The 24,122-nt window shown below is 57.3% G+C and overlaps 6 protein-coding genes across 6 annotated transcripts; 4 read left to right on the top strand and 2 right to left on the bottom strand.

Annotated features, from left to right (window-relative positions):
* Nucleotides 1-320: 320 nt before the first annotated feature.
* Nucleotides 321-2,886, top strand: MKK02DRAFT_39105 (uncharacterized protein; the record flags this gene model as incomplete). The annotated part of the gene is made up of 6 exons (XM_053090442.1): nt 321-551; nt 597-727; nt 780-894; nt 1,012-2,511; nt 2,562-2,659; nt 2,715-2,886. The coding sequence occupies 6 exons, from the start codon at nt 321-323 to the stop codon at nt 2,884-2,886; spliced, it is 2,247 nt and encodes a 748-aa protein (XP_052942906.1).
* A 2,901-nt stretch (nt 2,887-5,787) lies between these two features.
* MKK02DRAFT_39107 (uncharacterized protein) lies at nt 5,788-6,883 on the bottom strand (the record flags this gene model as incomplete). The annotated part of the gene is made up of 2 exons (XM_053090443.1): nt 5,788-6,198; nt 6,245-6,883. The coding sequence occupies 2 exons, from the start codon at nt 6,881-6,883 to the stop codon at nt 5,788-5,790; spliced, it is 1,050 nt and encodes a 349-aa protein (XP_052942907.1).
* A 601-nt stretch (nt 6,884-7,484) lies between these two features.
* Nucleotides 7,485-10,621, top strand: MKK02DRAFT_39108 (clathrin binding protein; the record flags this gene model as incomplete). Its single annotated transcript, XM_053090444.1, has 11 exons — nt 7,485-7,509; nt 7,622-7,758; nt 8,082-8,186; nt 8,279-8,524; nt 8,583-8,915; nt 8,962-9,040; nt 9,101-9,314; nt 9,361-9,526; nt 9,571-9,762; nt 9,807-10,162; nt 10,210-10,621. 11 exons carry the CDS (start codon nt 7,485-7,487, stop codon nt 10,619-10,621), a joined length of 2,265 nt encoding a protein of 754 aa, XP_052942908.1.
* A 2,677-nt stretch (nt 10,622-13,298) lies between these two features.
* Nucleotides 13,299-15,940, top strand: MKK02DRAFT_8751 (uncharacterized protein; the record flags this gene model as incomplete). Its single annotated transcript, XM_053093707.1, has 7 exons — nt 13,299-13,385; nt 13,442-13,595; nt 13,651-13,896; nt 14,140-14,726; nt 14,884-14,954; nt 15,016-15,111; nt 15,163-15,940. Coding segments are annotated over 7 exons (2,019 nt in total), but the record flags the coding sequence as incomplete, so codon positions are not given.
* Nucleotides 15,941-16,855: 915 nt separating this feature from the next.
* MKK02DRAFT_39110 (putative FMN adenylyltransferase) lies at nt 16,856-18,095 on the bottom strand (the record flags this gene model as incomplete). Its single annotated transcript, XM_053090445.1, has 5 exons — nt 16,856-16,997; nt 17,065-17,203; nt 17,388-17,795; nt 17,859-17,899; nt 17,974-18,095. 5 exons carry the CDS (start codon nt 18,093-18,095, stop codon nt 16,856-16,858), a joined length of 852 nt encoding a protein of 283 aa, XP_052942910.1.
* A 411-nt stretch (nt 18,096-18,506) lies between these two features.
* Nucleotides 18,507-23,734, top strand: MKK02DRAFT_18645 (mediator complex subunit MED14-domain-containing protein; the record flags this gene model as incomplete). The annotated part of the gene is made up of 19 exons (XM_053085987.1): nt 18,507-18,730; nt 18,871-19,175; nt 19,224-19,344; nt 19,394-19,703; nt 19,749-19,947; nt 20,044-20,148; nt 20,208-20,340; nt 20,436-20,757; nt 20,824-21,104; nt 21,171-21,270; nt 21,347-21,425; nt 21,500-21,700; nt 21,824-21,929; nt 22,044-22,216; nt 22,274-22,359; nt 22,548-22,770; nt 22,823-23,136; nt 23,192-23,232; nt 23,284-23,734. The coding sequence occupies 19 exons, from the start codon at nt 18,507-18,509 to the stop codon at nt 23,732-23,734; spliced, it is 3,774 nt and encodes a 1,257-aa protein (XP_052942911.1).
* Between the last annotated feature and the right edge of the window lie 388 nt (nt 23,735-24,122).

Genomic DNA, 24,122 nt, shown 5'->3' on the forward strand with positions numbered 1-24,122 from the left:
TTGCCAGAAGAGCTGGGAATATCTCAGCGTCGAGCGCGAAGCGCTTTTGACTCGACTCGATAGCTCAAAGGACGGAGTCACCGCGCCTGATCTTCTCGCCGCCGACCGGTCCACTCAGTCATTAGCTCGCCGACTGCCCGATGCAACAGCATTCAGATCTGCCTAATCCCCATACACCAACAGATCATCGACTTCAGACGCCCTCACTCGGTAGCAGCCCGCTCAGCCCGCATCAGAGGGAATCACAGCTTCAAACACCAGCTGCGCCGCCGGGGAGCAAACGGAGCGTCCGAGTCATCTCGCAGGGAGCCTCTGAGCGAATGCAGGGCACTGGGGAGAGCACGAAGGGGTCGGGGGAAGCTCTCGGGGTGGGATATGGAAATGTGGAAAAGGGGTCCTACGGGCAGGCTGCCGGACGATTTGGGTCGGTGGAGTCAGCGCCCAACCATGGGTTCCCGGCGGAGGAGAGCCTGAAGGTGATGAAGAGGCGCTTCGACGAGATCGATAGAGGCACGGAATCGGGCGCGGGAAGTACTGAGTTGAAGAACATGGTACGTCCAACTCATCTGATAACAGTCTAAAATGCTGATAAACAGGTTCGAACACTCCTCACGCCATGCATCGACGAGCTACCCTTCTTGCACCAACAACTCGCCGCTCAGCGCGATACCATCCGAACATTGCAGCAGCAGGCGAAGCTGTCCGAGCAACTCATGGCTATTGAGCGGTATGACCATCACCAGATGATAAACGCACGGACTAGTGGCTGATATGATCAGGAGTCGACTTGCGGCCGAGCGCCAGTCGTGGCACGTCACTACCCAGGCGCTACTCAAGCAGAAGGAAGCCGATATCGCCTCTGGGATCAGGCCGAGAGGGCATCTTGAGCTGAATGTGGGGTATCATCAGGAATTGGAGGCGGCGAATAAGCGATTGGAGATGGACAATCGGTTGATGGCTCCAAGGGCAAGTTTATCTCAATCCACTCAGAATATCTGCTGACACGAGAAGCTTGCGGATACTCAACGTCAAATTGACAAACTCGTCACCGAACTGCAACACCTCCGCTCCCACGTTGTACTCTCTTCAAACAACTTTGACAGCGACGTCGCTCCCGGCGACGGACCCCTTCCACAATATCCCCCTCCTCCGCCCAGATCGTGGCCATCTCGCGCCGAACAGGCACCCCTGTACCCTCGCCGCTCTCGCTCCCCGGCCAAGATCATGCGATCTACTACGATGGGCGATGCGCGGACGGAACATCTTCTTCTGGCTGCCCGGAAAGTGCGGGTCATGCGGCAGGTGGATGACCGTGTCGGGCGGTTGACGCTGGACGAGCTTAAGCGGGGCGGAGTTGTTGGACCCGATGGCGGCTTAGGGTATTCGGAGGGGTACGGCGGGATGCTGTTTGATGAGGAGGCGGTCGAGGAGGAAGGCGAGAGCGAATTGGAGGAGAAGCCGGAAGTCCGCCTGGAGCGTCGAGTGAGCTTTACCGGCGCTAAGGGGAAGGGCCGGATGCCGGATACGCCTCTGGGCAAGCACAAGAAGAGCCACAAGAAACAGCCAACCACACCGGGGAACAACAAGAGCGTCCGGCAACCCCTTACTACGCCCGGCGGTTCCAATTTTAGCGATCTTCTCCTCGCGGCGGAATTGGCTACTCGTCCGGGATCGCCTATACCTACCTCTTCTCGTCAGCCAATCCCGATGTCGAACATGTCCGCCACTCGGTCGACGAATCACGGTCGGGCGGAGACACCCTCGGAGGACGTTCATCCGACCAAGAAGTCAAGGAAGGATACGGCTTGGGGCCGGTCCCAGCCGATTGGAGGCATGGCGGAGGATGACGATACCGTCACGCCCGAGGGCGGCGGTGCTGGACCGGTCGACAAGTCGGCGCTGGATCTCTTGCTCCGCGCGAGCCAGATCGATAGCCCTGACGAGGGTGCGGATCGACACGCCGAAGATGCTTCGCGGCAGATGCAGCCGCCCGCCCAGCCCAATCGGCTCGGCCTAGCCCCGGCGTTGGAACTCCGTCAAGGTCCGCAGATCGCAGATCACATGATCGACCCTTCCCTCGCAGATCCACCCGCACCACCCCCAAACGGCCGTACCACCGCCAACGCTACCCCCTACGCACCCGCCACTTCCTCCTCTACCACTATCGCCACGCCCCGCCAACGCCCTCGGGACGTCTCGGACGCATCGGTAGCGCTTAACGGCGTTACTACCCCGGCGCGGGACTGGTCCCTTTACGAGAGTCCCTTCGAGGAGACCCCTCGAGGTTTCTCGCCGCCCCTGGTGGCCAAGAGGGAACGATTCGGCAGTGTCTCTGCTGGAACACCAATCATTGGCGAGGCTAGTGGCGGTGGCGGCGGTGGTGGGGAGACGAATGCGTTCAATTCGCCGACAGGCGGAACGGTGCCTGGACTGGGCAAGTATGTGCACTTGACGAGCTCGATGCCGGCGAGGAGGATGAGGTCGCCGTATTTGAAGTGGACTGTGGAGGAGGTGAGCTTTCAGTCTCATTCTCCGTGGCCAAGGCGAGCTGACATTTTTAGGATGAGCTGCTTGCTCGGGCTGTAGCGCTGCATGGCGAGAAGTGGGATCTGGTCAGTAAAGGCGTACCGACCCGAAGCTATCATCAAGTCAGGCAAAGGTGAGCTTTTGAGTCCAGCTCTGTGGCAACCTGCGCACACCAGCTGACTCGTTAGGTGGCTACGCAAAACAGGCGCTTTCGACAAGAAAGCCATCACTGGCGATACCGCCCCGGAGGAAGCCGAACGCAGCGACGCCCGAGCTGGGAGTCCTACGCCTCTCGGCGGGTCGCAGCCACCTATAGATGGAATCGGAAAGAAGAGGCGGATGTCGTTGATGGGTGCCTAGGGTGACTGTGACTCTGGGGGTCATAGGGGAACATGGGAGGATATGGAGGGACCGTGTGGATGGGAAGGGGACTAGGGGAATTGACAACGGAAGGGAATGTGAAGGTCTTGAGAACACTTGTAGCTATTGGAGTGGTCAGTATTGCTTGCTGTGCTCATCCAGATGTACATCATAAGCGTTTCTTGGCCATAAGGCTCGGTAAGTCTACACTTCGAGCAGTCGGCAGGTCCCTCTCGCTGCCTTGCCGCCTCCCACTGCGCACCAGCGCCCATCGCGCACGTCACAGCAAGCCCTGCCCTCTTCGTAGTCAGTAACGAGGCCGGGGCTGTAGCTTATTTAGGGGTTGATTTTCAAAGGAATCTGCAGGGGTAATAGCTCGGTATCCCTTTACATAGTGTACCGTCTTTGAGGGGACTAGACTGAATAGAGAACGAAATGAATCGGCTTTGTCTCCCTCAATCGCCACCATCGATCCAGCAGGCATCCAGAGGTGGCAGAGGGCCCGCTACAGCTCTTACGAAGATCCAACCAATTCGAGCCGCCAGCACTTGCGAACATGCCCCATATCCAGCGACGGGCGGACACGACGAAAGGGTGGCTCGGCGACGATCCGCTGGTGCCCATCGGCAATACAGGCACCATGGTAAGACGGTCTGTGGCTATCGGTGAGTAACACGTTTGTGTCGGGCCTCGGTCCTCGGGCCAAACCCAACTCCGCTGACTCTGCGTCACAGGAGTCCCCGTCGGTGTCATATCCGCATTCCTCATATTCGTCTTGATCCGGTGTAGTGCCGTGGAGCGTGGGGAGGGTGGAGAGAGAGTCGAGATGAGGTAGGCTTCGTACGGAGTGCCTCCAGGGACGGTCTGGGCGTCTAGTCGAGCGGGGAGAAGGAGGGTGGCGAATGTGATGTGGGAGCCAGGTATCGGTATGCCTGAAGTGTAGCGGGCGCGCGAGGCACTGCGAGAAGGCGTGCAGTGTCGAGGGCGAGAGCTAGAGGCTATGGGCGATGCATAGAGCTACCTGGCTATAGCTAGAGTATGGGATAAGAGATGAAGGCAAGAGGCGAATCTAACTACTGAAACACCTGAAACGTCTTGCCACCGAGGTCCGTGCGCCTGTCTCACCTCGCTCGCTGTCTCCTCTGCGCAGCGGCACCACACCGGTGGCTGCGCTGTCGCCACTGGTATGGGTGCCAATACTGCGCCAATCATAACGGCGATAGTCAAGGGGAGTTGATTCGGCTCAGGAGCCGTCTTAGGGGTTTTGGGCGGGCGAAGTACACATGTATCAAGTGCAAGGGGGAGGGGAAGGTCGAGGAAGAAGCAGCCAGGAAAAGAGAGGCCACCCAGAGGGCTGTTGAGCAAAATCGGGCAGCCTGGAATCTTCCAGGTGAATTCAACATCACCTCGCGGGGCGGCACTACCGTGGGTTTTGGGAGACCAGTCGTTGGGTAAGGTACCGTAGCTAGAAGTGAGACGGATCGTTCGCAGACACCACTATATATCGTGCCATCTAGTCATGTATCCGCCGAGCTCCCTCTACCTTTTTCCTTGCACCTACAAGACAAAATCAATCACCAACGTCGCTCTTGGGCGGTGGGGCTGCAGGAGCCTTGGACATAGGGACTCGCCATCTCGTGGCAGTACTCATAGTATATCTGGCGAGATAGCTGCAGCAACATGACATGGGGGCCGTCAGTCCCGCCAGGGTGCGGATTTACCTTTAGCTGAGATGTTCACAAAGCGAGAGGTCAGTGGCCTTGTGAGTGACCCATGCTCATTGGCGAAGGTGGCGATTCCCCATCGACAGGTCCGGATCCTGCCCTGGCCACCACCTCCGAAACGCAGATACTTTCTCTTTACTGTAACAATACAGCGTCAATGATTCTGAGATGTGGAGCGCACAGGGTCGTTGTAGACTGAGGGAACAATACTGAGCACAGATACGCATATGTACGTCCACAATCAACGAGTCCGACACCTCACCCCTGTAATGATGCGGCCACCTGAGTGTGGCAAGTCTGCTGAGCTTCCGCGCCAGCAGGAGCAGTCATCGCCGTCACCGAGGTAGCAAGGTCTGATGCCTGGACCGCAAGCCGGGTTTTTGCGTCTTCGAGCTTCGAACGCAACTCTTCCGGGGTGTTGGTCGAGAGACCGACGCGCTCGAGGGAGCTGATGGATTTTTCAATCGACATGATCTCTTTCATTTTGGGCATGATAGCCGCAAAGTACGCGGTTTCGATCTTGGACGCACCGTCATCCTCCGAGACAACATTGGACTCTTTCGATTCAACACTCGGTTCTTCCTCCCGCCTCTCTCCTCGCGGCCTGTTCGCAGGAGCTATTCCCTCCTCCGACGCAGTAGGCGATGCTGGTCGGTTCTCTTCGTCTGGGTCATCATCATCAGCTTCACTGTCATCACCGAGTCCCGCGGGCCGGAAGGCTGTTATGGGTCAGTCTATCTTAGCGAAAAAAACGCGCATTGATGCTTCCAGTGAGCCATCGGTACTCACGTTCCTCATGCGATATCCTAGGCCCGGAGAACTGGCGGTATGAATGGCGCAGGGGCAACGTGTCAGACGGCAGCGCGTTTGAGTAGTCAGACATGTTCGGTAGATTGTATATGGGGACGGAGCAGGATATGAAGTATCAAGCCAAGTGGCGATTACCCCTCTAAGTGCGTTCCCAGCTCAGCAAAGAGTCTGTTACGCGGGCTTCTTTTCTTACCCCTGACCAGCTAAGGGATCCATTCATCACCTACCGTCTGCCACGTCTTATGACGTGCTCGGGCGTGCAAGAAGCAGATCACGCTGCCAGTACGTCAGTACGCACGGCCAAGCTTCTCCTCAGCCATCCATTCACTTCTAGCCCGCTGACGCCATCCTGGGTTCTGACTATCCCCTACTCCAGCGACAGATTCTTCCTTATCCCCAAGAGCCGCACGGAGTCCGCCCACAATGCGCTTGACTTCTCTACCTCGTTTGTCTCCCCATAAGACTGCGTCAAATTGCCACTTGGTGTGTAGTACGGCGCCCCTCCTGTCTCCCTCACCGGCTCCAACGGCTCCACCTTTGCCATCTCCCGATCTTCCATGATACGCAACAAAGTCGCCGCGCTATCCGCCTTGAGCGAGATTTGGAACTCCGGGTCGATCCAGTTGAGAACGCGCGGAAAGCTGAAGGCGAGGTCCACGAGAGCTTGACGGAAGCGCGACTGGTCTCGCAGCATCCCGGTACCGCCCATCGCTCCAGGATCGAACATGACGGTGTTGATTCCCGAGTAGGTGGGATGAGATTTGAGACGACGTGCCAGCTGTACCATAAGCTAGAGTTCGGTGGGTGGGGAGGGAAAGACATACCATGTGACCCGTCATCAGCTGCAGCATCTTGGAAGTTGCATACCTCTGCAACCCATTGTCCTTCGCGTTCTCGATAGGCTCACTGCCCGGGCTGACATTGACGAGCTGCTCCAGTGGCGCGTACGCCGCCTTCTTGACAAAGAACTTGTAGTCGTTCCGGTGGGTGTCGCTGCCAACGATGATGATCTGGCCGTCTGGCGCCATAGAGGGAAGTAGCTCAAGGATAAGGAGAAAGTGCGCGAGGTGGTTGACGGCGATGGTCTCTTCGTACCCGTCCGGAGTGACTTTGGGTTGTTCGATCGACGTGATCTGAACATCGGCGTGATCCTGCCTGATGCTCTGGACACCGATTCTCACCTGAATGGCAGCGGAGCAGACCAGAGTTTTGATTCGAGGTAAAGATCCCGCCTTGATTCTCGCAGCTATACTGGCTGACACCTTGCGAACGGCCTCAAGGCTCGTCATATCCAGCGCCTCGTAGATGATCTTGTCCGATGCCGGGACCGCCTCCGCAGGCAGCTTGCTGGGGTCTCGTACGAGCAGGATGAGGTGATCCTCAGGGTGGGCTAGAGCGTACTGGCGAACAGTGAGGATGGTCATGCCCCCGTTGGAGCCGGTGATGACGACTGTCCCGGGCATGTCGAGCGCATGAGCTGACGCCAGGAGGGGTAAAGAGTCAGCGGCGTCAATTTCGCGGGACCATCTGGCTTTGAGGTTATAAGGGGGAAGTAGGGAGTATCAGAACAGTCAGCGGTCATATAGGCATCGAAAGGAGGCGGCGAAGTTTCGATATCCACGAGCCCGATGTCCGTCGACCGAGGCCGAGTAAGAACCAATATCTCCGCGCTCGGAGGCCGCTTTTCAGCAAGCCGCGCCTGTCCTGGCTCAACATCGATTGAAGCAACCTCGAGAGGAGCTTGGAGCCCTGCGTGATGGCTGGCCGCTCCCAAGGTCCATGATAGACACTGAACGGTCGGAGTGCTTCAGCAGATTGACTGCCCTTCGCCGAATCAATCAACGCGCGAGAGCAATGCCGTTATAACCTCGCGCGTCCTTTGGCAACCTCTGATTTGGCTCTGCATTCCTCAGTTGTTCCTCAACCATCTTGCTGTCTACTCACTTACGCCGCGAGCCCAGGCCCAAGTCGCCGAGCTAGCACAGACAACCCAACACCTCGACCAGGCTCAAACAAGAAGAAAGCGTCTTTGGACTTCCACATACTCGGTCAAACAGCTCCACAATGTCTGTAGCACCTCCCCGAAAAGGTATGTCCGCTGGACTCGCGTATCGTCATGATGGGACCCGAGCTCTCTTTGATCCTTCGGATATGACAGCCCGTCTGATTTTATGAGAAGAAAGGGAGAGCTGACGTCTCAGGCGAGAACTATGAGCTCCGTCAACAGCTCAACTCGGAGTATCGCGAAAAGCGGGCCGACGCGATCAAGCGGGTCATTGCGAATCACACCATAGGGAAGGACTGTAGTGGACTCTTTCCGGATGTGGTGAAGAACATGGTGAGTGCAGGATCCTGGATATGAGAATGTTGGACGTAAGGGCCGGGTCAGTGGATGTGAATGGAGGTGCTCGTGAAGTAAGCGAGGGTCGCCGGGAAGTTGGAATTGGCGAAGCTGGATTTGGCGTGTCGACGAGAGGGCGGTCACAATGTGGAGCTTAGGCGATGACGGGAGGATACTTTGCAGTATATTGGACTGGGTCGTGATCACGGACGCGGTTGCCCAGACGTGAGCCGCAGAGGCGGGAGAGCAGGGCGGCGTTATGAATAGGAACCGCTAGACCGCTAGACACCGCTGCGCAACGGGAGAAGCTGACCGCCTAGCAAACGGACGACCTGGAGCAGAAGAAGCTGGTCTATCTGTATCTCATGAACTACGCCAAGACTCAGCCAGAGCTGGTCATCCTCGCCGTCAACACCTTCGTCAAGGTAAGTTCTGACCTGTTACCTCTTGAGCTGGGCTTCGCAAGGCGGATATACTGTCTGGAGTGCAACACAGAGGGCACCTGCTAAATATTCAGGACACCGCAGACCCAAACCCCCTCGTCCGCGCTCTCGCCATCCGCACCATGTCCGTCCTCCGCACAGAAAAGACGCTCGACTACCTCGCGTCCCCGCTGTCAAAGTGCCTGAGAGACGAGAACCCCTATGTCCGGAAGACGGCGGCATTGTGTGTGGCCAAGGTGTTCGACCTGAAGCCTGAGCTATGTGTCGAGTATGGGTTTATCGATACGTTGAGGGACTTGGTGGGAGATGGGAACCCTATGGTGAGTTGAGGCCTTATCTCTTGCGACTTGAACAGTAGCGGTCGAGCTGACATCTCAGGTCGTCGCCAACGCCATCACCGCCCTCTCAGACATCCACGAAGCATCACTAAGGATATCTGAAACACCCGAATCAGCCGTAGACGAGGACGGCAACCCCACTACCCCTCCCACTTCTGCCAAGCCCAACGCCCACCTCTTCCTCATCGACCCACCTACCCTCTCCAAGCTACTCGTGGCGCTGAACGAATGCTCTGAATGGGGAAGAATAGCGATCCTCAACACCCTCGCGACGTACAAGGCGGTAGACACCGAGGAGAGCGAGCAGATCTGCGAGCGGGTCATGCCGCAGTTCCAGCATAATAACGCTGCGGTGGTGTTGGGAGCCGTCAAGGTCAGTTCTGAGGGGTTGAAACGCTTGAAGTTGAAACTGATGATAGGTGATCATGGTCCATATCAAGGGCGTGCAGCGGGAAGACCTGCTCAAGATCATCACACGAAAAATGGCTCCTCCTCTCGGTATGTCAGCTGCCATGTGTGCTCCACGAAGCAAGAGACCAGGCAAAGCTTACCCATCAGTCACTCTCATCTCATCTCCACCCGAAGTCCAATGGGTCGCTCTCCGAAACATCAACCTCCTTCTCCAAAAACGTCCCGATATCCTCGCCAACGAGATGCGCGTTTTCTTCTGCAAATACAACGACCCGCCATATGTCAAGGTGGAGAAGCTGGATATCATGGTCCGGCTCGCGAGCGATAAGAATGTAGATACGTTGCTAGGAGAATTGAAGGAGTGAGTGAGAATCTGACATGTCGTGCGGATCGAGCTGATTCATCAGGTATGCTTCCGAAGTGGATGTCGACTTTGTGCGCAAGGCAGTTCGGGCGATGGGCCAGGTAGCGATCAAGATCGAGTCGGCGGCGGAGCGGTGTGTGGGCGTTTTGATGGAATTGATCGAGACGAGGGTCAGCTATGTGGTACAGGAGGCAGTGATTGTTATCAAGGTCAGTAGGGCAGATACGGAAAAGGTGCTTGACTGACAATGCAGGATATCTTCCGGAAATACCCACACTCGTACGAAGCTGTCATCCCAACACTATGCGCCAACCTGGAAGAGCTGGACGAGCCAGAGGCGAAAGCGTCTTTGATCTGGATCATTGGGGAATATGCCGAGAAGATTGAGAATGCCGATGAGTTACTGGGGCACTTCTTGGATGCCTTCAAGGAGGAGAGCTATCAGGTGAGCCCACTCCGCCCAGGTCCAGATCTCAGCTGACATGCTAGGTCCAACTACAAACCCTCACAGCTATCGTCAAGCTCTTCTTGAAGAAGCCCGACTCGGCACAGGGTATCGTCCAAAAAGTCCTTCAGGCAGCAACGAAGGACTGCGACTCGCCCGACGTGCGCGATCGAGCGTACATCTACTGGCGGCTCCTCTCGTCCGACCCGGCCGCTGCGAAGTCGGTCGTCCTCTCTGTTCGGCCACCGATCAGTCTGCCGCAAACAACTGTATCTCCGGCGATATTGGAGGAGCTTTTGGGGGAGATATCGAGTTTGGCGAGTGTGTACCACAAGCCGGCGGCGACGTTCATTGGGAAGGGGCGTCTGGGGGCAGAGGAGATGGCCAAGCGGGCAACAGAGTGAGTCTGGCCAGTAATATCAGCGGGGACCTGGGCTGATGCTTTAGTGTGGAGGAGGAAGTATCGCGCGAAAAGGCATTACAAACAGTCATGGCTGGTCAACAAGCCGAGAACCTCCTGGACTTTGACGACGAGCCATCCACCCCCGCGGCCAGCGCCAGCACCAGCCGACCAGCAACCGATCGCGGTCTTATATCGACACAGCAAATAGCGTCCGTCACGAAATCGACCAATCCTCTGGACGAGCTCATGGACCTCTTCTCAACGGCGAGTATGGCGGTACCGAGTCAGCCCGCTGGCGTGCCGGCTGCGGCGATGGGATCAGGAGGTATGGGCGGGATGGGCGGGATGGGGATGGACCTGATGTCGCCACCGAGCGCTAGTCCTGTGGCGGGGCAATCGGCCCAGCAGGGACAGGGGCAGAAGAAGGCGGATGATGATTTGCTGGGGTTGTTTTAGATCTTGATGTGAGGGAGATATCCGCACATGATCTCTTGTGTCCCAGTCGGCAAAGTGCACTTCGCTCGAGACTGAGACTCACTCGGTTGCGTCGCGATGGGAAGCGAACAAGACATAAGGATACGATGTGATATGCATGAACTATAGACAAGCGACTCGCTGCTCTTAGCGGGATGATACAAGTAAGGAGAGAGGCACTCGGCCTGGACAGATGCGCCTGGAGGGCTAATTGGTCCGGTTACCTGCCACGAAGTCGATGCCTGCGAGGATCGCCTGGTGAAGGCTGATCAGGAGCTGTTGGGCAGAATTGTCCTTGGTGGTCCTCTCCAGGTTTGTGGGTCGGGCGCTGTCAGCGTTGGCGGCCGATCCCGGTTGGATGTGGGAATTCATGACACGAATGGGTCTGCCGTCCTTCAGCTTCTGCTTGATCTCGCAGAGGCTCCGGACGGACTGCTCCGTGTCTTGCCAAGTATTCGGCCACGCGCCTCCCGAAAGGGAATCTTCCAGCGAGTTGAAGATCCTGGCGTCGTCGTCTTCTCGCCACGCCAGAACCTCACTCGCCTTCAGGACACCGTGGCCACTGATCGTCTGTGTGGGATCGTAGATCGCGAAGGAGCGGACAGTCGGACCCTCGGACCCGTCAGACTGGCGATCTGCATCCACCAATGCAAGATGTAGACGTTGGTCAAATAAGCCTCGTTGCCTGACTCCATATCGCGTGTTTCTGTTGGAAGACCTTGGATAGTGTGCGATAAGGGTAGTATGAGGATGTGAGATCGAGGGTGGCAAGATTGTCAAGTGTGAGTGAGGATGGAATGTGATCTGTGATGACTGTAGTTGCTGTCGACCTGATCTGAACCGGAGAGCGAGCGCTATTTATGTCATGTCTGAGAGGTCTCAGGTGATGCGAGTGACTGTCGCGTTGTATGACAGCCATTAGACAAGAAGCCTTCAAGGGATCGACCGAGCGACATTGCTTCTTTGAATTAGAAGCTCTGCGACGTCAATCTGATCTGCTTCTAGTCAGATTGCCTGAAGTCCACGGAGCAGAAGGGGGGAAGCGAGTAAGGGGCATCAGATCTGGCGCCTTTAGATAAGAACCCTTCAAAGGATCAATAGCTTGGCGCCTTATCTTCGAGACAGAAACCTAGACGCACCGAGCTGAATCGCATCGTGAGGCCAGATTGCGAGAAGCATGAGAAGCTGAAGATCTCCGGCTGTCTCAGAACAGGCAGCTCCCAGAAGTTTGAGAAGCAACAGGACATCCTACAATGTGTTTTTAGAGCCGTGATGGACGCACGACGCGCAATGACTTCGCAAAGGGCGATCAGATCTTGCAGCGATGTGTAATTGTAGATCTACTAGACCTAGATTCCAACGAGGAAGTCAAGGGAAGTCATGATTACGGTCGACCTTTGTCGTGTGGCACTCTACGTCGATTGATGACACACGTAGTGATCTATGTCGAGATCTCGATCTCTGGCCACTCTCTGCAGCCATTCTCTGAGCCCTGAGCGCCGAAGTCTGAAGAACGGGAGGAGCATGTGCCTCGAACGGCACTTGGATACATGAGCAGAGTGGACTCCGGACCGAGCGGCGAGTGGGTGAGTGCCACAGTGGGCGCCCGCCCGCGACCTTTTTTGGCTGGAATAATGGCTCTTCTTTCAGGCCTCTCTCCTTGTTCCCTGGGCTGTATGTCCTTCCTGGCCCTTCCGGAAAGCTCACTCAACGCAACTGCGCTACCGGGGAGAAAGATGCCACTCGCCACCCATCTGCCACCTGATCCACGTGGCGGCTGCGATATCCGTGCGTCAGGCACGGTTGGTAGCTAGAGTATCCGGCCGGTGATCGACGCATTCGCACTCCTCACATGTTCTTAGCGCTAACGAGTCCGTCCAACAGCTTCCTTTATCCTCGCATCTACTCCCATTCTGACAGAGCGAGACTCAGGCTATCGCTCGACCATCCTGCTCCGATTGTCATCAGTCTGGAGCTCCTGTATCGAAATAGCAGCTCCGGGGCCGCTCGAACGCATTACCCGCGAGGTTAGGTCCAGGTGTTTCAGCGAAGCCATACCCCTCGAGCTCGCAATCACAGCCTAACGACCCCTCATTTTGGATCTAGGATCGTCTTGTCTAGAAAACGAGGTGGTAGTCTGGCGGTATGTCCCTCCCTTTCGCCCAAGCACCTCCATTGTCCTCCTCATTTACGCTGACATTGTAGCGAGCCCCATCCCCATTTCTGATCTTGCATCAGTCACCTGCAGAGCAACATGGAGCGATCATATTCCAATGACGGCTCCTTCTATACTGCAGGCTCTGGCTCGAGCTCGCGGGGAGTCTATAAGGGCGGTGCTGCGCCTGCGGGCGGTGGAGGCGAGCTGGATCTCAGGGGTATTTCACCTAGTCTAGGCGTGAGCTCTACTTTGCCTAATCGCCTCGAGCGAAGTCAGGCCATTGCTGACCTAGTAGGATCCGTCGCTTCAACATCCTGGTCGCCCATACTCCCCTTCCCGACCTCCCACGTCCGCCGAGATCGACGCCGTCATCGCTGCGGCTATGGCAAATGCCCCACCGCATCTAGCTCCTCCGCCAGAATCTGTCCAAGATGAAGGATGTGAGTTGACTGCTTTTTATGAACGTCATTGAGTGACGGAGGCAGAGCTGACATACCAGTCCTACATAGATCAGGAACACCGTTGATGACGAATCTCTTACCCAGCGCTGTGGGGGCGGACGGGCGGGTGAATCTGTTTGTCGGCAATGTAAGCATACAATTACCTCATTGTGCTGTGTAGGATCTCGCAAGCTCACGTAGTAGCTCCCATATCGAGTCAGATGGCAAGATCTCAAAGATCTCTTCCGGAAAGCAGGCACTGTACTACGCGCAGACGTAAGCCTCGGTCCAGACAATAGGAGTAGAGGATACGGTACTGTGCTCCTCGGGAGTAGAGAGGACGCCGCTAGGGCTATCGGTGAGCTTCAAGTCCCCCTCTACCAGCGTCCGGGCAGAAGAAACTGATGTCCAAGATCGGTTTAACGGCTACACCTGGCAAACTCGGACCCTGGAAGTCCGGCCCGATCGACTACCGCCAGAGTACGAAGCTCAACCGCATATCCTGCATATGCAGAACCAGAGTCATAATCCGAATCAGCACCCCCACCCGCATCCACATCAACATGGCGGCCCGCACCCATTTCAGAATAACGGGAATGGGAACGGCCGGGCACCGATGTATCCGCCGTTCAATAACGGACCTCCACCGCCGCCTGGGGGTCCACATCAACATCAACATCAGCATCAGCTCCACCACCAGCAGAACCAGAACAATCACGATCAACGGCATCAGCAGCATCAAGGGTATGGGATGTCGAATGGAGGAGGGGGCGGTGGAGGGTGGAATAACGGGAACGGCATGGGGATGGGGAACGGAGAAGGAGGCAGAGGGGGACGACCGATGTTCAACGGTCATGGTGGCTCAAGCGGCAATATGAGCAATTATAGCAACAGCAACAGAGACGGCCAAGGACCCCACTCCCACCTCGCTTCCGCCAACTCCACCCACGCCCCCTCACCCGCTCCGGGCAACCCCAGTCCTCCATCCTCAACTCTCGGCTCTTCCCTCCCTATCGTCAAAGACCCCGTCGCCGGGCTCAACATCGCCCCGTCCCCCCTCGCTGGCGCTCTCACCGGTACAGGCGGAGGAACGATCCCCTCTGCCCTACCTATCCCGGGCCACCCGCACCCGCACCCGCATCCGGCGCTGGAACACCGTCGAGGCTCGCTCGCGCCCTCCGCAGCCCTCTCGCAAACCCGCAATGGACAGTCCCCGGATTTAGCGCATTCTTCTATCCGAGGCTCTTCGTCGAATCTGCCTATATCGCGTCCGACGTCGATTGTGGGTGGAGGACCAGGAGGTGGAATCGGGGATGGATTCGGAGGCGGAGGGGAGGGGAGGCTGGGGAGTCAGCGGGGATCGTTCTCGGGAAGTAATGCTGGAGAGGTAGCGCCGCATTTCCCGGTCCAGATTGAGGGGCTGGCGCATCAGGGGATGGGGCTGGGGAGGCCGGACAATCTGCATGAGAGGGTGGTATTTGTGTCGAATGTGAGTAGGATGTTCCTCTGGAATGATTTTCAGGTTGTCGTAGAGTGGAGAACGGGAAACTAGGGTTGAATAAAGGTAGCGAAGGAGCCAGGGGGGGCGGTAGGATATCGGGGTCGGACTCGGATTGAGACGGGCGGGGCACAGAGCTGATTCGTAGATGCCCCTCACGATGCAGTGGCAGGATCTGAAGGATTTGCTACGTCCTGCTGGTCTGATTATGCGCGCCGAGTAAGTTTACGTATCACCTGGGAGGTCTTCATCGAGGTTGAGACCACAGCTAACAGTGCAGCGTTGCGCAGGACGACAACCGAAAACCAAGAGGCTACGGTACTGCACTCTTTGCGACGGAAACAGACGCTGCACGAGCTGTCAATATGTTCAACGGGTGAGATTTGGTGCTTCGAGATGTCAATACGAAGCGTCAGCTGACCCACAGGCGCGAGATAGGCGGCCGTCAAATCCGGGTCTACCTCGAGAAAGGCGCTCGAAATCTCCCTACCCAAACGCAATCACTTTCACAATCCTCCGAATCCGCCTCTTCCCTCCCCGCCTCGCCCGCAAACCGCCTTCCATGGGGGATCAACACCTCCCTCGCCCAAGCGCAAGCCCAAACGACTCCACAGCGCCCCACCTCCACTTCCGGATCTACCACCTCCCCCAATGGGTTCCCTGGCGGACCTACTCCCGGCCCGAACTTCCGCGCGAGCCAATATCATCCCGGACCCATCTCGATGCCTCCCTTCTCGCCACTCCACACGCCTGGTTCAGGGAACCCGCTCTCGCCCCTCCAGACGAGAGGTCTACCGCCCATGACGCCAAGTATGCCCGGTTTCGTCTTTAATGCGTTCCTGCCCGAAACGCCGGGCTGGCATCCTGGAGGCGGAGGGCATCCGTTCTTGTCCCCTGGGATCGCGGGGCCGTTTAGTCCAGGTATACCGATGAACTCGCCAGGCGCGTTTGGGTACAATCCGTTTCTCAATGCGGCGCCGGGCGGGCCGGTGGATCGGTTCGGCGGGAATGGCGCCTTTGGAGGCGGTGGTAGTGGAAGCGGTGGGTGGCAAGGCGGTTCAGCGGCGCTCGGGACGCCGACGACGATGGCGTTCGCCCCTGGCGATCCTGTGCATGGGTACGGAGGCGTCGGGTCTCCGGGGGTCACAACGCCCAACGGCAACGGCAATGGCAACGGCAATGCCAATCAGTCGTACTTTGCCAACGTCAATGCCAATGGGCAGAGTAATGGTGGAGGGGGCGGTGGAGAGTACTTCCCTCTCATCCCGCGACAACCGTCGAATGGGGGAGAAACTTCCGCACGGGGCCGATATTCGACGTCTGCGTCCACGGGCCCGGGCCAGGGTCAGCCCCTGGCGCTGAATGCGCGGGATAGGCTCGCTTCTACTTCGGAAGCGCCGGCGCCAGGCGGGGCGTTGAGTGATACAGCCACAGGGACGGAGACTGGTGCGGGACGACAAGGAGAAGGGTTGTCGAGCCTCATCAGTCGGATCTCGATTGCTAGCGATACGGCGGAAGTCCCATCTGGCGCGGCTACGCCTATAGGCGGTGGGAGCCCGACTGTCCAGCGCGAGAAGAGACGGTTGGCTGCTGCTGCTGCCGCCGCTGCAAAGTCGGCGGAAAGAGGCGGAGAAGTAGAGGTAGAAGAGGAAGATACGAGGGGGAGGTATAGCCTCGATGGGGATCGACCGGTGATGGGTCAAATGGCTGGGTTAAGGGTCTCGGATGGGGCTGGAGAACGGAGGGCGAGTTTTGGGGATGCGGGCAAGTGAGCCGGTGAGCCTATGTAAGATGGCGGCATGGCGGCCGGTGTTTTGGGAGTACGGTATGTCTTGGTTTGGTTTGGGTATGGAGGCGGAGTGTATTGATAGAAGAACCGAGATATCAGGGTCTTGCGCGGGTCTTGATTTGGTTTGTTAGCATATTGGGTACATACAGTATTGATAGATGCTTTCTGTATTCTTGCATGGTTTGGGTGTTGGCAGTAGCGTATTGGCGATTGTATTGTGATTTGCACGGGGATCGCACGTGATTCAGATTGTGCACTGTTAGGCTTCGGCCAGTCATCCATCAGTGTGGTTAGTGGACGCGCGCCCGGTCGCCAAGATGAAAGCGACATGTCATGATGAAGAGTCTAGTCGCCCACAACGCTCTTTCGACCCGTCCGTCAACTTCCAAGCGGGGTCCCAGCCTGACGGAGCGGACGGATTCCGTAGCAGGGGGTTGGGGACGGTATTTTTGGTGGACCCTAGTGATGTATAGCTGCGGCGTCAGCGATGGCGTCTCAGTCGGAACCAGGCAGATGAAGTGGTGAGAGGAAACAACGCACCCCTCGTCATATAATGAGCAATATGGAACGTTGAGATCTCGCAGAAAGTCCCAGACGTGGGCGTAGGACCAGTCGAGGATTGGGTGGATGCGGAGCACGGAGGGCCAGCTGGGGTCTGTGGGTGCGAGGGGCTCGACGTCTGAGAGTCAGCTCGAGTCTCTAGGGACATAGTGCTACTATGAAACCGGTCTCCGGATTTCCATCTCCGACTCCATTTGATCGCTCCACGGACCTCACCCCTCTTTCACTTTCAATACACGCCTGACTCGGTCCGATCTCCTGATCCTTGATTGAGTGGATCTCAATCCACACGCACAACTCACCCCCATTCGGATCCCCCTTTCTCGTACCCATCAACATCCCCTTGACTCCCTTTCCCGCCTCACCCCCCAGATAACCCCCCAGAGCAGCCTTCATGCCCCCTCCGAAGCGATACAGGTCCATCCCGTACAACTCCGCCGAGGAGAGCACGAATTCGTCGAGGAGGGGAAAAGGGTCCGGTGCGGTGATGTAGATTGCTTTGATGGTGGGGAGGGGTGGGGAGGGCGGGGTGGTGATATGTCCGGAAGGCGATGAAGGGGTTACTGAGGATAAGATAGGTTTGGGCTCGGATAGGCCGTTGGTTGTGGGTGATGAGATGGGAAGATGGGCCGGCGTAGGTAGTAGAGAGGAGAGACTTTTCGTATGCCGTGCGAGAAGGACGGCTGCGTAGAGGTGGAGCAGGACAGTGCCTTCTGTGGTCAGCACATATCCTCGGCAGTCATCAAGACAGGGGGGAAGAGAGGATGACTAACAGTCTTTACCGCCGTTGAAGGAGATCGATATAGCTTCCTCGCTATCAAAGTCAGTACAAGATCAGTACAGTTTAGTCTGAGATATCGTTGGCCTTATACAAGATCACGTACTCACCCCAAGTCATCCATCACCCCCTCGATGAGCGCGATAGCATCGGCTATTCTGCGTCCGGCATCGGTCTGCTCCTGCGCGAGCTGGAGCACTCGGACGAGATCCTCTGGACGTATTCTAGGCATTTTTCGATGCGATTTTCTCTACTCTATTGGTCGACCGTCTGAGCAGGACTAGACCGTGTCTCTAGCTTCTATGGGGTCTATCTGTAGCAAGAGGTAAAGTACTTTGTTGAGGCGATCATTTTGGCTGGACCCACGAGGAACGTTTCAGATTAAGGTTTAACGGCGATCGCCGCTAGAATAACCCACCCACCCATCCTCACCCAAGCCTCCCTATTTGCTATCCCCTCCTTCCTTTTACTTCTTATAGCACAATCAGAGGGGTGCCATGCCCTCCCTACACAAGCCATGAGCACAGTCGCAGGCTCAGCGGCGCATAGCCGGAACGGCAGCGTCGACAGGTCCAGGGAAAGAGGGGCCGGTCGAGCTGGAGGTGCGAATATCGGGCACAATGGTCATCCCCCGCCCCTATCCATGTCCGCTCTACCTCAACCTCACGCGTCGACTTCGAAATCAGCAGTGATGGGCAACCCTCAGCTCGGTCCAGAGCCGGTATTTGCCTATCCTACACCGACACCGGAGCAGGTGGAGGAGGAACTTCCGCCGGGGTTTGAAGGGGATCTGGTACCGCTCGGTCCGATGTTGGATAGGGTGGTCAGGAGGGGATATGGGGAATTGAGGGGGCTCGCGGAGTCTACGTGAGTCGGATGTATCAAGCAAGGGCCCAGAAGACTATATATGGGGGGACGGGGGAGTCGGAGCCAGACGCGAAGCATGGAAGAAATTTGACTGTCCAGCCTCAAGAATATCTGCTTGTGGCCCACAAGCTGACACCCAGTCTTCCATCCATAAGTGACCGCCAAAAACCGCAACCCATCATTCAGTACGCCCGGACAACGCGCCAATCTATCCTGAAATACCTCGCTGTTCTCCGCTGGAAAGCCCAAGTCGACGTGCCCATTTATGCCGCCCTCAATGGCAACGCGGCTGGGACTTCCCCGGCACGAACAAATGGTACCGGTCATCCAGCCGCCAGTTTCCCCACGCCGCACAGTAACAACGGGTCTTCGGATTCGCCCGACGTAGCTGCTATCACAGGATACGGAGGGAATGGGAAAGGAAAGGGGAGAGCGATGGACGATGGTTCTGGCCGGACTGGAGAAGGAGAGAGAGGAGGCGCGGAGAGGAAAGTGATAAGAGGGAAGATCACGGATGCGAAGCGGATAGAGGTGTTCATGGGTCATCAGAATGCGCAGCACTCGGCAGCGGTGGAGCATCTACGACATACCTCCAAGGTCGTTGATGGGTTACGGTCAGTTTGGCAACCCCGCGCTATCGAGGAGTATAAGCTGATATGGTAGCATGCGGAACCCAGACCTCTTGACGGCAATGTCGGTCCTCTCGCTCGGAACCTACCCCCGCCTGCCCACAGAGCTTATCGACACCTTCACCCCCAAACCCCTGCTCACGAACCGGCTCCTCCTCACCACCCTGCGCAAGCTGAACCGACATATCCGATTCCGGCTGAAATGCGTCGACTACGTCCCGTCGGATCTGGTCATTCTCGAAATCAAAGATGGGCGGGTGTATCTCCAAGGGGAAGGAGGGGAATGGCGGGCGGAACTGACGATTATCAACTTTGGGCATGCGCTCCGTGGGGCCGATGGCGGGGTGGAGGGACAGGACGGGAACGGCAGCGGGAGCGGGAGGAAGAAGGAGGAACAGGGGAGGTGGTGGTTGACGGGAGTGGAGTGGGGGTGGAGGGAGAAGGAGGAAAAGGGGGTGGATGATCCAGGAGGAAAGGGAAACAATTCGACCACACGGCGCAGGCTGGACGGGGAGGAGAGGAAGGCGGTATTGGATCTGGCGAATATGGAGATTCTGCCACCGAGGCCTGTGCCGGATGGGGGGGTAGGTGTTCCGGCGCCCGGAGAGGGGAGGAAGGCGGTGGTGCGCCGAGCGGTGGGCGAGGACGTCAGTATGGCCTCTTCACCCGCTCCGAGCGGGACAGGGATAGGGACGGGCTCGGGGGTACCGGATCTGAAGGCCGAGACGGTGTCGGGCGGGGAGAAGAAGAGGGTGGATGCTCCGCTTGTTAGGATTCACAACTTCCTCCGTAAGCTGACATTTCCCTCTTTGAAAGCAAAGTAGAGGTGGAAAAGCTGATACCACCAGAACATCTGAGTTTGACGTATCAGCTCGAGGTTCTTCATACGCAGGCGATGGTACTGGCGAATGGAAAGTGGAGGGGACAGTTGGCGGTGGAGATGGACCGGGGCAAGAAGGTCTTGACGCTGAGGTACTGGCTGTACGTGTGATTCCCCTCTCTCACAGTGCTCTCTTCGATCCTGGTCGTGATATTCATTCGCTTTCCGAAGACTGGAGCCATCAGCTGACCTACAGACGCCCAAGACCTCCCGCTCCACCCCCTCCACCCCAATCCGGACCACGCCGTCCCGCCCCGCCCGTACCGGACTCCCGAACCCCCCTCGTCGGCGGTATCCTCCGCATCGCCCTCCTCGAAGATTCGAAAAAGCGAAACGAGGCCGAATCCCTCCTCGCTGAAGTCGGAGCAGGCGCCGAGGGGATCGTACCCGCCGAAAGACTGTTACGTATGAGATTGGGGGTCAAGTGGGAACTTGGGGAGATTGGGGAGGCGCCTGGAGGTGCTACTGCTGATGGGTGGAAGGTTGGGAACGAATTGAATAGTGCGGGATTGGAGATTGTGAGTTGAGGCTGCCGGCTGCCGGCTGCAGAGGAATGTGACAGCATGAGCTGATACATCCTATAGGACCCGAGCCAGCTGTCTATCGCCGATATTCTCACCGAGGCGACGAGGGAGCATGCCGTCCATCTGACGCGATCGCACTGCGCCCCACTTCTCACTTCTGCGCGAATCGGCATCTTCCCCAACAATCCCCCTACGTTGGTTGATACCCACGCCGAAACCTCGACACGACCATTGTCGATGCGCGTCCCTCTACCGGGTAGACAACGATCGACCGCCATTCTGGTGGGCATCAGCGCGCTTACTGGTCTGATCGAGATTGAGGATGAGGGTGCTGTCCCGATGTACGATACAGTCCCTGCCGGCGGGATCACAGCGGGGTCAGGAGCGGCCGCAGTAGGGCTAGGAAGAGGAATGGAAGATCGAGGCAAGAGGGCCAAGATGGCTTGTGGGAGTGTGAATGAGGGGAAGACTAGGTTGGGGGACGATATTGGACGGCTCATTACCGCTGTATGTTGTTCATCCGCCAAGGTCCAGCTGGAGATCCGTCCATCGTCTTTCGAGGACACCTCAGCTGATGGTATAGATCATCACGGAGAATATCGAAGGTCAGATGCGGGCTTTGGGCCATACACCTACGCGCCGTCTCCCCCTCCGATCGCAAGGTCAGCTCGACTTCTACTTCCATCCGACTTGACAGCGGGTCTAACAAGGAGAACCAAGCTGATATATATTGTAGATATGGCAAAAGCCGACCTGCACCCCGCATCCTCCATATTCCTCCCCCTCCCCAATTCGGCAAATCACCACCTCGTCACCCGCATCACGGGCTCGGGTGTCGTGTTCGAGGTATTGCAGCTGGTCAAGGTCCAGGCGGAGAATGGGGCGGGGTGGAAGTTGGGTATAGGGGAGCGAGTGGGGATTGATCGGGGTTTGATCAGTGGGAGAAAAGGGAGAGAGGGGGATGGGGAGGGGGAGAGAGGGAAAAGGAAGAGGGGCGAGGGGGAGGATGATGAGATGGCAGGGACGCCCGAGCCGAAGGTTGAGAGGATGGAGCTTGGAGTTGCAGGTGCGGGTGTAAGCGGTGAGGCGGTGCTGCCACAGGATAAGGAGGGATCGGCGTTTGAGTTGGAGGAGAAGCATCTCCGGGATGTGTTTATCTACAGCAAGTGCGTACCGCTTTCTTTCTTCCCTCGTCCTTATCCCTCGCGAGCGCGGTTATACGCGCTCATCCTCCTCTATTCGATGTGTCGTATCTCCAGGCCACAAAGCTGATCATCCAGCGCCCTCGTCGCTCAATCCATCATCGAATCCCAACTCAAATCCCGACATATCCCCTATACCCTCTGCCTGCCCTCCCGCGCTGGCCCAGGCGCGCCCAAGTCCCGCTCTCCGCTCGCGGGTCTTATTCCGACATTTACGGTCCGGTCGGCGTATCTGTTGATGGCGAGGCAGAGTCAGAGTGGAGGGAAGGGGGGCGGCAGCGAGACGGGAGCAGGAGCAGGAGCAGGAGCAGGAGCGAGAGCAGAGGCGGGCGAGGTGGCTATGCCGAGAGTGTGGATACAGGTCGGGGGGTGGTGGAAGGGTGGGAAGTGCTCGGTGGGTTTTGGTCTTCGGTCTTTGGGTCGATATGTGTCGCGGATGGAAAGAGGCAGAGAAGAGAGGGCGGGGGACAATGATGATCAGGCAACGATGGGCCTTGGTGAGGGAGGCTGAGGAATAAGAACGCAGATCGGCTTGGGAGGCGAATGAAAGATCTCCATAGGGAGCTGAGCTGATCCAATCAGGCAGTAACAGTCGTCCAGCTTCGACATCGCCCATCGACGCCTACATCCGGACCTTCCGGCTCCTCAGCCACGGGTACCAGCGCAACCACGAAATCCGATGGGATCACGTTTGACCAAGCATCGTCAGTCGTCAAGTTCCATGCGGACGATTTGGACAATTGCGTCAAGGGGTTCTTGGAGCAGTGGGAGCGGTTGAGTAAGGTCATTATTGTGGCTGGGACCGGTGAGTATCTTTTCACCACTTAGCGCAGAAAGGACTGCAACTGATTCTGTAGTCAACAAGCTCAACAAGCTACCGCTTTTCAAAGACGTCCGGATGCTGTCCTTCGACCTCCGAACAGCGACGCTCGAATATGCCCCTGGGTACCTGTGCGAGATCACGTACGATTCAGGCACGGACGGCTATGTCGTTTCGTTTGGCCGGACGGGGCCCGCTGATGCTGCTGCTGCTGGCAGAGCGGTACAGGGTGTCGAGGAAAACGGAGCCGGGGAAGCAGTCAACCCCCACGAAGCGATGAAGGGGTTGTTGAGCTGGGAGTTGAACGAGCTGGTCGAGGGACAAAAGGACGTCGGTGTCAGATTCATCGGGGTGAGTAATTGCTGGACAGTAGGCCGTACCGGAATGATCGGCTGATCCTTTCTAGCTTCTTCGTGCGACGCTGCCTTTCCTTCTCGAATCTGCACCGTATTCCCTTTCGACAGCCTCATTGGCACCCGCCCAAGAACCAGTATCGAGCCCGGGACCGCAACTCGTCATCCTCTCTGTTCGCCGATATCGCCTCATCTGGGATATCCAGTCTACCCGTCGATTCGGGGTCGAATTCACGCTGCTCCCGAATAATCAGAGCTGGGTTATCAGCGATGCTGCGGCGTCACCGATGAATGGGGTTGAGGCGGACGGACGGTGTGGCCCATTGGAGGAAATCAGAGGATTTCCGGACGTTGTGGGGAGTTTGTGGGAGTCTCTGAGGGGCGCATCGGAGAAGAAGGAAGTGGCGGCGCTGGGAGGAGAAGCGGGGGAGGAGACGAAGCCGGATATGCGCTCAGGTGGAGGGGGGAGCGAGATGACGGCGATGAAGTTGGATCAGGGCGGGTCATTATGGATCTCCGGGGAGAGTGGGGTTGTAAGGGACGCTATCAAGGGGATGGTAGGTGGAGTAGGCGATATATTGGGGGATGGGAAGTAGAGTACGAGTACATTCGGCGGAGTTGACATTTAGAGGGGAAGGATATGGGACTGTTGTAGATGTAGTGGATTCAGATTTTAGGCATGGATTGATGTGTCGCACTAATCACGCGGAGGTACATGGCACAGCCGGTCTACCGTCTATGGACTTCTATGGAGTGACTCTCTCCGTGCCTGGATCTGGATCAGCCCAAAACTCCTCATTCCTCATCTCGGCATCGGCCCAGATCCACGTGGATGTCCGGCCGCCCAGCGAGCGGCGCTGCGGCGATGGGTAGCCGATCGCGCGGATGATCAGATTGGGTCAGATACCCGGCCACAGGCGAGACGATGCGATTTTTTCAGGTAAACTGACTCGTCGCAGATACTGACTCACCGCCACCGCCAGA

Source organism: Dioszegia hungarica (genome assembly GCF_025882075.1).
Source record: "Dioszegia hungarica strain PDD-24b-2 chromosome Unknown MKK02contig_19, whole genome shotgun sequence".
NCBI lineage: Eukaryota > Fungi > Basidiomycota > Tremellomycetes > Tremellales > Bulleribasidiaceae > Dioszegia > Dioszegia hungarica.